General features: G+C 50.2%; 1 protein-coding gene across 4 annotated transcripts in view; it reads left to right on the plus strand.

The window, feature by feature from the left end:
* Positions 1–1,050: 1,050 nt before the first annotated feature.
* The window catches only part of CTTN (cortactin), a 38,233-nt gene continuing 25,983 nt past the window's right edge, over positions 1,051–13,300 (plus strand). For 3 of the 4 annotated variants that reach the window (XM_032153755.2, XM_032153757.2, XM_058439053.1), the window contains exons 1-5: positions 1,051–1,155; positions 7,826–7,922; positions 9,846–9,932; positions 10,066–10,139; positions 12,386–12,515. In XM_032153755.2, the coding sequence (XP_032009646.1) occupies positions 9,846–9,932; positions 10,066–10,139; positions 12,386–12,515 (291 nt within the window). In that variant the 5' untranslated portion in view covers positions 1,051–1,155; positions 7,826–7,922. The remainder of the gene's footprint in view (positions 1,156–7,825; positions 7,923–9,845; positions 9,933–10,065; positions 10,140–12,385; positions 12,516–13,300) is intronic. The other variant, XM_032153758.2, reaches the window with a different exon arrangement.

Raw genomic sequence — 13,300 nt, forward strand, 5'->3', positions numbered from 1 at the left:
CATTCTCCACACAGCAGCCACAGTGATCTCATTACAATTCAAACTTCATGATGTCTTATCTATTTTTTTAGCGATGGCAGGCGGGGGGTGGGATGGGGGGGGTCTCCCTATGCTGACCAGGCTGGTCTCGAACTCCTGGCCTCAGGCGATCCACCCATGTCAGCCTCCCATAGTGTTATGATTACAGGCGTGGGCCACTGCGCCTGGCCCAAACTTCATGATGTCTCTTATCTGCTTAACTTCCTCCAAGGACTTCCCATGTCTCCCAGAATAAAGACCGAGGTCCTCGCTGTGCTCTTTCGGCCTCTGCATGACCTGGCCCCTCTCACACCACAGCCCCGCTGCACCACCAGCCCTCTGCCATGCTGAGCTGTTCCCCTGCTGCAAGACCATTCCTACCTTGGGGCCTCTGAACCTGCTGTTGGCCTGCCTGGAAAATTCTTCCCTCCTTACCTTGTTTACTCCTATGAGGCCTTCACATCTTGGCTAAAATGTGAATCGCCCAAAGAAACCTCTGGTCTCCCAGGGGTTCAGGTCCTACCGTCTCCCCAGTACGATGTTATGAAACTCTCACTTCTTGGCATTTATCTCATTTCCCAGGTGAGTACCCACGTGGTTTAACGCTTGACTCACCTTCTAGGCTGCTAGGTCCCTGTGGCCGGGGCTCGCGTCCCTGGAACGCATGTGGCCCTTTCTGGGGTGGGGGTGCATGGTGAGCGGACGAGGACGGCTGAGTGTGCGGGCGGAGGGAGGATGGAGAGATGAAGAGGCTCCCCGCTCCCGAGCTCAGGGCACGTGCGTCTCCTCGGCTGGCTTCCTTCCCCCGGCCCCGGGCAGCGCCGCGAATCCTGAGACCCCGCCGCGGGCTGTGTGCTGCTCAGCGCCCCTCCTCTGCGCGCGCAACGCTACTTTCGGGCGAGCCCTGCAGACTCACCACAGGCCGGGCTAGCGCTTAGCCAGCTGCGTGGGCACCCCAGGAGGTCTTGCAGGCCCGGGCGCGGGAGGGGGCGGGGCCGCGCGGGGACCCGGATGCGACCCCGCCCCCGCCCGCGGAACCGGAAGTAGAGCCTGGCGCCTGGGAGCGGCGGGAGCGGCGGGAGCGGCGGGCGCGGCGGGATCCAGGGTCGACCCAGGCCGGACCGACCCCAGGCGGCGGTGAGCGAGCGCGGCGTCCGCCCGGGGTGCAGGCCCAGCTCTGCTTCTTCCCTCCTGTGGCATCGCCTGGCCGCGAAAGGGGAAGGAAGCGGCGGCCGCAGCGGTCTCACCGCTCTTCCTCTCGCGGTTTCGGGGGCCGGGGCAGAGTGGCGAGGCTTTCCCGGCCTGGGGCGGGGCAGGGCGAGGGCCGGGGGTCCGCGAGGGCCACGAGGACAGGTCTGGGCCCCAGGGGGCAAGGGGGCACGGAGGACTTGGGGCTGGGGTCCGCGGAGGAAGGTTAGAGAGGGGCCAAATTGGGGTCTCAGCTCTGAGGGGAGGGTCCCTGGGCCTGGGGGGGCTCCAGGGCAGGAGAGAGGCCAGGCTGGGAGGGATCGTGGGTCCGAGGGAATAGGAGAGGGGGATGGGCTCCGAGGGGGAGGGTATTGGGGCCCGAGGGAGAGGGGCTGGGCCTGTGGGGTTCGGGGGTCCGAGCGGAGGGGGCCGGGGTTCGAGGGGCCATGGAAGGTGGGTGTGGGGGGATCTCAAGGAAAGGGCGAGGGGTCTGAGAGGGAGGGGTTCGGGCGTAGAGGGAAAGGGATGAGGTCCGAGGGGAGGGGATTGGGGTCTGACGGGAAGGGGTCCAGGCGCAGAGCTACAGGGATGGGGTCCGAGGGAAGGGAATTGGGGTTCGAGGGGAAGGGATCGGGGCGCGGAGGAAAGGTATAGGGTCCGAGGGGAGGGGATTGGGGCTCGAGGGGAGGGGATTGGGGCTCCAGGGGAAGGGATCCAGGCGCAGGGAAAAGGGATGGGGTCCGCGGGGTCAAGGCGGCTGGGGTGCGCGACTTTGAGGGGCTCGCTGTGGGACGTGGGGGAGCAGCTGGGGATCCGCCCGGCCTGCACCTGAGCGGAGGTTTTGCAATCAGGTCAGTGGAGGCAGCGAGGCGCGGCTGCAGCTAGTCGTGAGGCTCTAAATTTGGAACCGTCCCTCCTTCGGGGTGTGTTTAAAATCACCAGAACGGTGCTTTGGGGCTTTCTGTTAACGTTTCCATCACCTGGATAGTCTAAGGGATGCCTGATCCCTGAAGCTAGAAGGCCTCTGGTGAGAAGGGACAGGGCTTCCTCCCACTGGAATCTGTGGACGTGTCGGGCCCCTTGGGGAGGAATTCATTTTCTGCTGAAGGAAGCTCCGGAGGCATCGGATGAGCGCTCCCTGGAATCCCATGCGCTCCGTTTGGGCTCAGTGTTGACTTGGCTGCGCAGGCTCTGTCGGGGGAACTTCACCCACTAGGTCCTTCAGGCATGATCCAGCCCTCAAGCCCGGCCGGGCCCAAGGCTGCGGCGCAGGAGGGGCTGGCCGCCTGCCCCTGTCTCCATTCCGGTGTTTGACCGTGTGGGTGAGTCACCGGCTCCAGAGCACTGAGTCAGTCCTATTTCTCCTCTTGTTAGAGAAGTATTCGCCAGACACTCAAGGAACAAGGAAGAGTCTTTCAAGTGGGAGTCAATAAAAAGTTGGGGAGGCAGGGTTGTTTTGATATTAGGTCCCCCAGAACTAGAAGCTAACCTTCTGCTAAATCTTACTGAAAAGAAATTTCTTTTGACCTGGGGCGGGGTGCGGTGGCTCCCATCTGTAATCCCTGCACTTTGGGAGGCCAAGGTGAGAGGATCGTTTGAGGCCAGGAGTTCCAGACTAGCCTGGGCAACATAGGGAGACCTTGTGTCAACAAAAAAGAAAAAAAGAAAATCTCTGGGCATGTTGGCGTGCACCTGTTGTCCCAGCTACTTGGGACGCTGAGGCAGAGGATCTGAAGCCCAGGAATTGGAGGCTGCGGTGAGCTCGATCACACCACTGTCCTCCAGCCTGGGTGACAGAGCGAGACCCTGTCCCCCAGGCTGGAGTGCAGAGACTCTTCACAGGTGCCATCTAGCACACTGCAACCTTGAACTGCTGGCCTTAAGCCATCTTCCCACCTCAGCCTCCCAAGTAGCTGGGACTGCAGGCCCAGCTAAAGCTGACTTTTAATTGTAGCATTTTGATGGACTTGTTTTTAAAACACTTTTAAAATGACAGTGCACATAATCGGCAATTCAGATCTTCAGTCTGTGCCACGCAGTAGGTGCTCAGAAAAGGTCCTGAGAGTGTGAATTGCTGTGAGCGCTGGTTGCTGCCTTGTGTTGCAGTATTCCCATGGCCTGGCCCAGCCAAGAGCAGGGGACTGTGCTCCAGGAGCAGGCTTGGCTTTCACTGTGGCCCAAGCCCACCCCATCTGCTCACGTACTGCTTTGAGTAAACGGAGTAAATGTTGGAGGCTGGGTTTCCCATGAGTAAGTGTGGTGCAGGGAGTGTGCCTGTGATGGTGATTTTGGCTATGCAAGTGTCTGTTTCCTTTCTCCTCCTGCTCTGCCATAGATGCTGAGGCTAATGGAAAGCTGATGCTGGACGGCTGGTTCTGTACTGTCATTTAATACATTCTTCCGCCAGGCTCGGTGGGTCACACCTGTAATCTCAGCACTTTGGGAGGCCAAGGGCAGGTGGATTGCTTGGGCCCAGGAGTTTCGAGATCAGCCTAGGCAACATGGAGAAACCCCATCTCTATTAAAAATAGAAAAATTGGCCGGGTGCGGTGGCTCACACCTGTAATCCCAGCACTTTGGGAGGCTGAGGTGGGCAGATCACGAGGTCAGGAGATTGAGACCATCCTGGCTAACACAGTGAAACCCCGTCTCTACTTAAAAAAAAAAAAAAAATACAAAAAATTAGCTGGGCGTGGTGGCATATGCCTGTAGTCCCAGCTACTCAGGAGGCTGAGGCAGGAGAATTGCTTGAACCTGGGAAGTGGAGGTTGCAGTGAGCCGAGATCACGCTATTGCACTCCAGCCTGGGCAAAAGAGTGAGACTCCATCTCAAAAAAAAAAAAAAAAAGAAGAATAATTAGCTGAGTGTAGTGGCAGGTGCCTGTAGTCCCAGCTACTCAGGAGGCTGAGGCAGGAGAATTGCTTGAATCCAGGAGGCAGAGGTTGCAGTGAGCTGAGATCATGCTGTTGCACTCCAACCTGGGCAACAGAGCGAGACTTCGTCTCAAACAAAAAGAAAAAGAAAAATTAGCTGGGTGTGGTGGTGCATTCCTGTAGTCCTAGCTACTCGGGAGGCTGAGGTGGGAGGATCACCTGAGCCTGGGACACAGAGGTTGCAGTGAGCTGAGATTGTGCCTCTGCACTCTAGCCTGGGCCACAGTGCAAGACCCTGTCTCAAAAAAAAAAAAAAAAAAGGCTGCTGGGGGGCGGTTAGGCACAGTGGTTCATGCCTGTAATCCCAGCACTTTGAGAGGCTGAGGCTGGCAAATCACTTGAGGCCAGGAGTTGGAGATCAGCCTGGACCAACATAATGAAACCCCGTCTCTACTAGAAATATAAAAAATTAGCTGAGTGTGATGGCGCATGCCTATAATCCCAGCTACTCGGGAAGCTGAGGCAGGAAAATCACTTGAACCTGGGAGATGGAGGTTGCAGTGAGCTGAGATCGCGCCATTGCATTCCAGCCTGGGCAACAGAGCAACACTGTGTCTGAAAAAGAAAAAACAATTCTTGTATAGAGGAATTTTTCACTCTGTCTAGACAGCAAGATTACTTCACCTTTGTGCAATCTTGATTTGTACACTGACGTTTGCAAGGAAGGTTTAATATTGAGGTTGAACAGAGTCATTATCTTCTTTTGACGCATATTGTGACAGCTTTATTGAGATATAATTCACATACCATACAATGCGCCTGTTTAATGTGTACTATCCACTGGTTTTTAGTATCTTCATGCAGTTGTACAACTATCACCACAATCAATTTCAGAATAATTTTATCACCTCAAAAAGAAGCCCTTGTACCTTTTAGCCATGACCTCCTGATCCTCACCACCACCATCCGCCCAGCTTTGGGCAACCAGCAATGTATCTTTTGTCTCTGTAGATTTGCCAACTCCAGACATTTCCTAGAAATTGAATCATATAATATGTGGTCTTTTGTGCGTGGTTTTCCTTTGCATAATGGATTTGAGGTCCCTCCATGCTGTAGCAGGTGTCACTGCTGGATCCTCTTTGTGGCAGAATAAAATGCCTTTGTGTTAGGTAGACCACATGCTATGTATCTATCAGTTGATGGACATTTGGAGTGTTTCTGTTTTTTGGCTGCTATGAATAGTGCTGTTCTGAACACTCATGCACAAGTTTTTGTGTGCTTATACTTTTTCTCTTGGGCATAGACCTAGGAGTGGAGTTGCTGAGTCATACAGTACCTGAGTTTAACCTTCTGAGGAACTGCCAGACATTTTCCATTTAACATCCCTGTCAGCAGTCTATGAGGCTTCCAGTTTCTCCACACTGTTGCTGAGACTTGTCATTGGCTGTTTTATTTTAGTCATCCTAGTGGGTATGAGGTGGGTTCTCATTGTGGTTTTGATTTGCATTTCCCTGATGGTTAATGACATTGAACAAACTTTTCCTGAGCTTGCTGGCCATTTGTATATCTCCTCTGAAGAAATGTCTCTTCAGGTCCTTCAACCATTTTTAAATGGGATTATTCGTCCTTTTTATTGAATTATAAGAGTTCCTTTTTTTTTTTTTTTTTTTTTTTTTTGAGATGGAGTCTCACTCTGTTGCCAGGCTGCAGTATAGTGACACAATCTCGGCTCACTACATCCTCTGTCTCCCGGGTTCAAGCAATTCTCCTGCCTCAGCCTCCCGAGTAGCTGCGACTACAGGCACGAGTCACCATGCCCAGTTAGTTTTTGTATTTTTAGTAGAGACGGGGTTTCACCATATTGGCCAGGATGGTCTCGATCTTTTGACCTCTTAATCCGCCAGCCTTGGCCTCCCAAAGTGCTGGGATTACAGGCGTGAGCCACCGTGCCCAGCCAAGAGTTCTTTATAATATTCTGGATATATGGTTCAAAATAGTTTTCTCTCGGAATCATCTTATCACCTTCTTGATGAAGCACAGTTTTTAATTTTGTACAATTTATGTTTTTCCTTTTGTGTTTTGGTGTCATAGCTAAGAAACTATTGCCAAATTCAAAGTCACAAAAATTTACACCCTTTTAGGATTTTAGTTCATTTTTGAGTTAATTTTTCTGTATGGTTTTGAGGTAGGGGGTCTAGAGGCTTTATCTTTGGATCCACAAAACAAGCTTATTTTCTATTAGTTATTTTTGTGATTTTTTTTTAAATTTCAGATATTGAGAGTATAAAATTGTGGGTCTGAGCTTATCCTTAGCTGCTCATGAGTAGATTTTTATTTTTTACTTTATGATTGGTTTATATATGAGACAGAGTCTCTCTCTGTCTCCCAGGCTGGAGTGCAGTGGTGTGATCATGGCTCACTGCACCCTTGAGCCCCGGGGCTCAAGCAGTTCCCCCACCTCAGCTTCCTGAGTAGCTGGGACTACAGGTATACAAGACCATGTCTGGCTAATTTTTTAGGCAGAGTTGTATAGATGCTTGCTGATTACACTAATAACTGCAGTAACCAGAATGTAGCAAGCAGTCTGTAGAAGTTAGGATTGCCGAAGGGAACTGGGGAGAGAGATGGGGCAAATAGTTGGGTCAGGAACCAGATGGAAATTAATTAATTACCAAGAGGGCCAGCCAGGCACCATCACCTAGTTCCTAATGCATGAGAAACCAGTCTGCCTGTGACCGGCTTGTTCCTAGGGACAAGGGGATTTCATTCATCGATGTGTGATGTCTAGCAGTGTGGTGTCCAGTTGAGGCTGATGTGTGGTCCTAGGGAAGGGGTCCTGTGCTTGGCCACCCTCTAGGGAGCTGGAGTCTTGCTCCCTGCGCGGTAACCATATATGTTCATTAGGAATGCAACCTCCTCCTCCTCGGCTCTCCAGCTGCCACTCTCATGTCTTGATAGCTGGTCACAGTACTGGTTTTTTCTCCTGGCCATATCGTGATCCTCTCAGGGAGTGTTTTTCTTATATTATTGTTTTAAAAAGCTCACAGTAACAATTTTATTTTATAATGTCATTAATTAGAATGAATAAAAAGTGAAAATCTCTAAGAATTATAGCAAACGGTAAATGCATACTAGCAATTAAGGCAATAATTTCTGTTTGCATTCATAAGAAACATCATGTAGGCCAGGCGCGATGCCTCACGCCTGTAATCCCAGCCCTTTGGGAGGCCAAGGCAGGCGGATCACCTGAGGTTGGGAGTTTGAGACCAGCCTGACCAACATGGAGAAAACCCGTCTGTGCTAAAAATACAAAATCAGCTGGGCGTGGTGGCACCTGCCTGTAATCCCAGCCACTTGGGAGGCTGAGGCAGGAGAATCGCTTGAACCCGGGAGGTGGAGTTTGTGGTGAGCTGCGATTGTGCCTTTGCACTCCAGCCTGTGCAACAAGAGTGAAACTCCATCTCAAAAAAAAAAACGAAAAAAGAAAACAAAACAACAAAAAAAACAAAAAATCGTCACGTAGTTAGAAGTCTTTTGAAACTTATTTCTTTAGTTTCTCTCTGTTGAACTTTTTCATTAGTAAAATGCAAGTCTTCCCATCTTCCTCTCAGATTTCATTACAAAACCTTGTTGTGTTTGGGAAGATTACTGAAGTTTTCTAAAAAGATCTCCACACAGAAGGGTTTGCCCAGGGAGCTGCTCAACAGACATCCTTCTCAGCTTTTTACTCTTAATCTTTTTACAGACGGAATCATTCCCCAATGCCTGGAAATTCCTCATTGGATTACTGTGTTTTCAACAGAGTTTTGTGAACAGCCTTTTATCTCCAAGCGGAAAGAAAGGTACTTGTGCATTGTGAACATCCTAACATTCTTTTCCTGTGGATGGTAAGGGCAAAAATCCCTTTAACAGGAAACGGGGGAGGTTGCTGTTTCTGTGTATTTACTGGGAGAGAGATGATAATATTCTGGAAGGAAATTTCATTGTTTAAAAAATAAAGTCAGGTTTCTGTTGCATATGACTTAGAGGAGACAATTGCAGAAAACTCTGGAATTGAGGAAGGGAACCCATTCCTGTCCTCCCTGAGGGGGAAATCTGGCCCCTTCCCCACCCCATGAAAGTGGGTGGGGCCCCCAGGCGCAGGACTGTGAAGCTCAAAGGTGCCCACCCCTCCCGCTGGTGAAGCTGTGTCCAGGAAGATCAGCAGAGACTGTGCTCTGCTAATCTCTCCCCGATGAGCCTGAAAAAGTACCAGGCAAAGACACCTGCCACCTTTCTCCTTTGCCTTGGGGGTGAAGGTGGCCTTGCCAGCCCTGCAGGGACTCCCGTCTTTCTTGCAGCCCTCCTCAGTGGTGGGAACCATAGGCAGCTGAAGTCCCGCAGGCGGGCAGCCCCCTCGCCAGGGCAGCATGGTGCCATGGGGCAGCCGGAGACCGAGCATCCCATTTCTCTCTCCTGCAGCCATTGCTTCATTTATAAATGGGCGCATTGGGACAAGACGGACTGGTTGTGCCTTTCCGTTTTGAGATTCTAGTTCATCTGTTCTCTAAAGTCCTGGCAAAAGCAGATCACTCGAAATTCTTGCCATGCTTTGGGCATTGACACGAGGTTCCAGGGGCACTGTTGGTCCTGCTACACCCCTTGGCAGAGGGTTCTTCCCCGAGAGACAAAGTCGCACCTAGAAATTTGAGAGCACGCTGCCCTGATTGGTCCCTCACTGTCACATTGGATTTGGACTTGAGACCCAGCCAGGCTGGAGGGGGAGGAGCCAGATGGGACAGTCTGAAGCTGCAAAGGGGTTTTGTCCCGTCCTGATTCAGGGCGCTAGAGTCCCAACATGGTGCCTGAGAAAAAGTGAATTGGGTGTCCTCGGTTCAGACCCCTGGGCACAGCTTCTGGTTGTTTGATTTAAAATAATATCTCAGTTGCTCTGTGGCCTATGTGAAATTGTATTACTATTTCTGTGGCAAAGGAATCACTTCTTTTTATACATAGTTTTAAAAAAAAACCTTAAAAGTTTAGATTTTATCACTGCAGTTACAAGAATTGTCTTATTAGGGTTTACAGGTGTGCCATTGTTCTGTATAACAGAGAAAACCTTCCAGTCTTCAGGGGCTGAGGGAGAAGGTGGCTGCCCACTTGCAGAGCTGCCTGATAGAGGAAAAGGTGGCATTTTATATTCTTGTTTTCTCCCAAGTAGAGAGTAAAGCAATTCTCCAATAAATTACTTGAAACGTTTATTAAATTGTAAGTCTGAATTAGGAAAATTATTGTTATGGTTTCAGTAAGCACTTGAAATCGAAATGGGTGCACTTTTTAAAAAATTGTGATAAAATACACATACCATGAGATTTGCCATTAGTAACATTTAGTATATTTAGAATACATAACCCAAAATGGTGCTTTTATTTTTGGTTGGAAGCTGTCATCACGTGATTGAGCAGAACAGGAATATGTTCTTAATGAATAAAGTAAGTGCACACCCGACTTTTTTATTTTCCAGAAAATTTTCTCACTCGAAGCCAAAGAGTATTTCCAGTATATTTCTGACGCCAGGTGACGGCACTGTCAGAACCCTGAGGTGAAGTTTCTTTCACTCCTGTGGTTGTCATTCAGGCTTAGGGATCACGAAGGATTGGCTGGTCCTGCAGCCTCGTCCTCCTGGGTTGCCTAGAATCTTGGTAGTTATGGCCAAAGGGCTCGTCTGCTGGCCTCTGTGGATGGCGCCCTGAGGCCTCCGTACCCCTCCCCGGCCACTCTTTCAGATGTGGAAAGCTTCAGCAGGCCACGCTGTGTCCATCGCCCAGGATGACGCGGGGGCCGATGACTGGGAGACCGACCCTGATTTTGTGGTAGGAGCCGCCAGCCTTTGCTTTCCTTTTTCGTGAAGTGGAAGTGGCTCTCGTGGGTTTTTCTTTGATGGGATGGTGGTTTGTCTGTGTCGCAACCCAGGCTGTGAGATTTACTGGTCGCTTTTCTTTTCAGAATGACGTGAGTGAGAAGGAGCAAAGATGGGGTGCCAAGACGGTGCAGGGCTCCGGACACCAGGAGCATATCAAGTAAGAGGCATCGCCACCACCCTCCCGAGGGCCCCTCTGCGGGTGGAGCCCCAGGTGCAACAGGGCTCATGGTCATCTGTGGAGAGACAGCCCGTGTGGAAACTGCATTTATCTTCTTGACCTGATACCCATGCAGTAAATGAATATAAGACACACACATATATGTGTATTTATGTAATGTATGTGTTTATATGTGTATATTTAGATACTTATGTGCTCAGTAATTTTTAAATTCCCATTGCAAACAATTTCCATATTTATAATTTTAGAGTGTCCGCTTCTCAGTATTGTGTCTTCTATCAGGGAACATTTTTCCCTAAGCTCTACCTTACAAGCGAGAGGTTTCTAAAGTATGAGATGTCTGAATAACTGAGAACTTAAATGCCCTGTCCCTTTTTTTTATTATCTGGAAATGATTATGTGTTAATAGTGAGGTACTGTGAGCTTTGTGTTCTTATCAAAAGCCCAGAGTAGGGAACTGAGTGAACCCTGTCATTGTTTCTCACTTGGCACTATCTAAAATGCCAGCTCTTGGAGCAGTTTTTTTTTCGTCAGAAAGTGTAGATAAAAGGAACTTTTAAAATATGCTCGGACTTTTATTTTAGGCCCCGCTGGGTTCAGAGTGCATCCTCCTTTCCCTGGCTGTGAAGGCAGCACCACTGACCCGGTGACCGCCTCGGTATCCTGGGAAGACTGTCCCACTTGGCCGCGGTCCCTTCAGCTAAGAAAGATTCAGTCCATCATCCAGAAGAGAAGGCACAGTCTGCACAGTGGCTTTTTATTTTGTTTTTAAAGATTGATTGATTGATTGATTGATTGATTGATTGATTTTGAGACAAGGTCTCACTCTGTCACCCAGGCTGGAGTGCAGTGGTGCAATCATAGCTCACTGCAGCCTTGACTTCCTGGGTTCAAGCAATCCTCTCACCTCAGCTTCCTGAGTAGCTGGAACCATGGGCCCACATCACCATGGCCAGCTAAGTGCTATTGTTTCTTGTAAAGATGAGGTCTTGCTTTTGTTGCTTAGGCTGGTCTTGAACTCCTGGGCTCAGGTGATTCTCCTGCCTCAGCCTCCCGAAGTGCTGGGATCACGGGTGTGCGCCGCCACACCTGGCCCACAGTGGCTTTTACACACAAGTTTTAGTCCCTCCCTGGCTTGCTCAGCACCTCCCTTCCACAGAAGCAGCTTCGGAACTCCAATGGCTGTGTGGCTGCCCAGGACAAGAGACTGGAATGGGGCTGACTTGGGAGTCCACTGTAGCCTTGGGTATTTGCTATGGCGTTAAGCAGACTCCTGAATTCGTTGAGTCATTGTAGCTCTTCTCATCTCTTCTGTTCCCTGTGGCTTCAAAACATGTCTTGGAGGGTGGCTTGGAGAAAAAGCAACTCTCCAGTACAAAAGCCTCGGGCTGGTTAGGATTCAGAGAGGAACACATGGGGAATAAGCCCATTCTTCATGCTCTGGGGCCTTCCCAGGTTTGAGGAGTGGGGTCTTTCTTTCTCCTGCTCATAAGGGTATTGGGCGGTTTCCAAGCCTGGTTTGTATTTCATCCTCAATTCTAGGATTGTTGTCCAGATGTCGAAGATGGCGGCCTGGTGTCTCCTGGGCAGAAAGTCCGAATGCCAAAGTGGCCTTCATACCACTCTGGGGTCTCTTAATGACAGCTGTGTCCGGCTTGCCGGATTTGAGCACACCTTGTCATCTGTTTCATTATCTGCTATATTAAAAATTTTTAGTGGCGTTTAGATGTTAAATTCTGAAACGCTTTTCTCTCACCTTTGAATGTATAAAAAAGCTGGAGTACTTCAAGTACAGACGAACCATCTAAATGTTCAGCACCACTGGACTTCTGCCAGTGGCTGAGAAAGGGACCATAGCATCATGTTTCCCCCCTCTGCCTCTGGATGACTACAGACCAGCTTTCCTATTTTCTGCGTGTGAAATAAAGGTCAGGTTTCAGTAGAGCCATCTTTAGCGGGGATTTGGGATGATCCCACTGTCTGCCTTCAGATTCGTGTTCTGTCTCCCACAGAGCATGCGTCTGACACGGCGGACTGCCGAAGTAGGTGTACTAGCCGGCAGAATAGTCAGGAAGGCACAGTGCAGGGAGAGAATCGGTGAATATCAGATAAGCAGATTTACAGATTTACAAAGATAATGTCACCTGTTCTTATTTATCATACCAGGAGGCAAAGCTGCACATCTATTTTATTGATTTGTTCCTATTTTCATCTCTTCCTTCAAGCATACACAAACTAAGGGAGAATGTCTTTCAAGAGCATCAGACCCTTAAGGAGAAGGAGCTTGAAACAGGACCAAAAGCCTCCCATGGCTATGGAGGGAAATTTGGTGTGGAACAGGACCGAATGGATAAGGTAAGTGGCCCACGGCTGCCTGTGCCAGGCTCCTGGTGTGCTTGGACCACTAGACTGGGTGGCAGAGTAGTCCCTCAGACTTTCCTTAGATCAGCAGTTTTGAGTCCATCTGCTGAGGTTGAGATTTGCCCAGAGTAGACCCCTGTAGGTTGGACTTGCTCATGAAGTACTCTAGCTTTCTTCAAAGCTCTTTAGGAACCCTCACAGGTGCTGGAGCACGGGTGTTACGTGGGGAGGCCCAGAGAGGGAGATTGGCCCTCAGAGGCAGCCTTGTGATAGGACAGAGGTCCAGAAGCATCCTGGCTCCAGGTGTCATCACTGTCAATGCCTGTGGTTCCAGCTCGCAGCCTAGGTCATGCCAGTCCGAAGACCAAAGTCAAATCTGTAGGCCCCCATGGTTCACAGCACACACGGAATCCAGCCAAAGGCCTGGCTAACATCCTTCATGCGTTCAGTGACCATCAGAGCAGTCTCCCTCGTGTAAATTCGGCGCCCACCAGGCTGGGGACAGTGCTCGCTCTATTCGAGAGGTCTGGGCAAGCCTCCCAGCAGCCGTCATTGATGGGATGCAGACTGCCGTGCAGACGTTGATTGAGGACGTTGGCCAAATGCATCCAGCTGCACCCATGCTTTAGGTCCTCTCTGCCTTAAGAGAGGGAGCCACGTTAGCTCAGAAGGGCTACCTTTTCCTTCCTGGAGAGAAGATGGAAGAGATCGCGGTGCGTTTGCATGTTTCTTCAGTAAAACAGACATCCTGGAGGTGAACTTTTGAGTCTGAGCAACAT

The sequence above is a fragment of the Hylobates moloch genome, unplaced genomic scaffold, assembly GCF_009828535.3.
Source record: "Hylobates moloch isolate HMO894 unplaced genomic scaffold, HMol_V3 SCAFFOLD_5, whole genome shotgun sequence".
Taxonomy (NCBI): Eukaryota; Metazoa; Chordata; class Mammalia; order Primates; family Hylobatidae; genus Hylobates; species Hylobates moloch.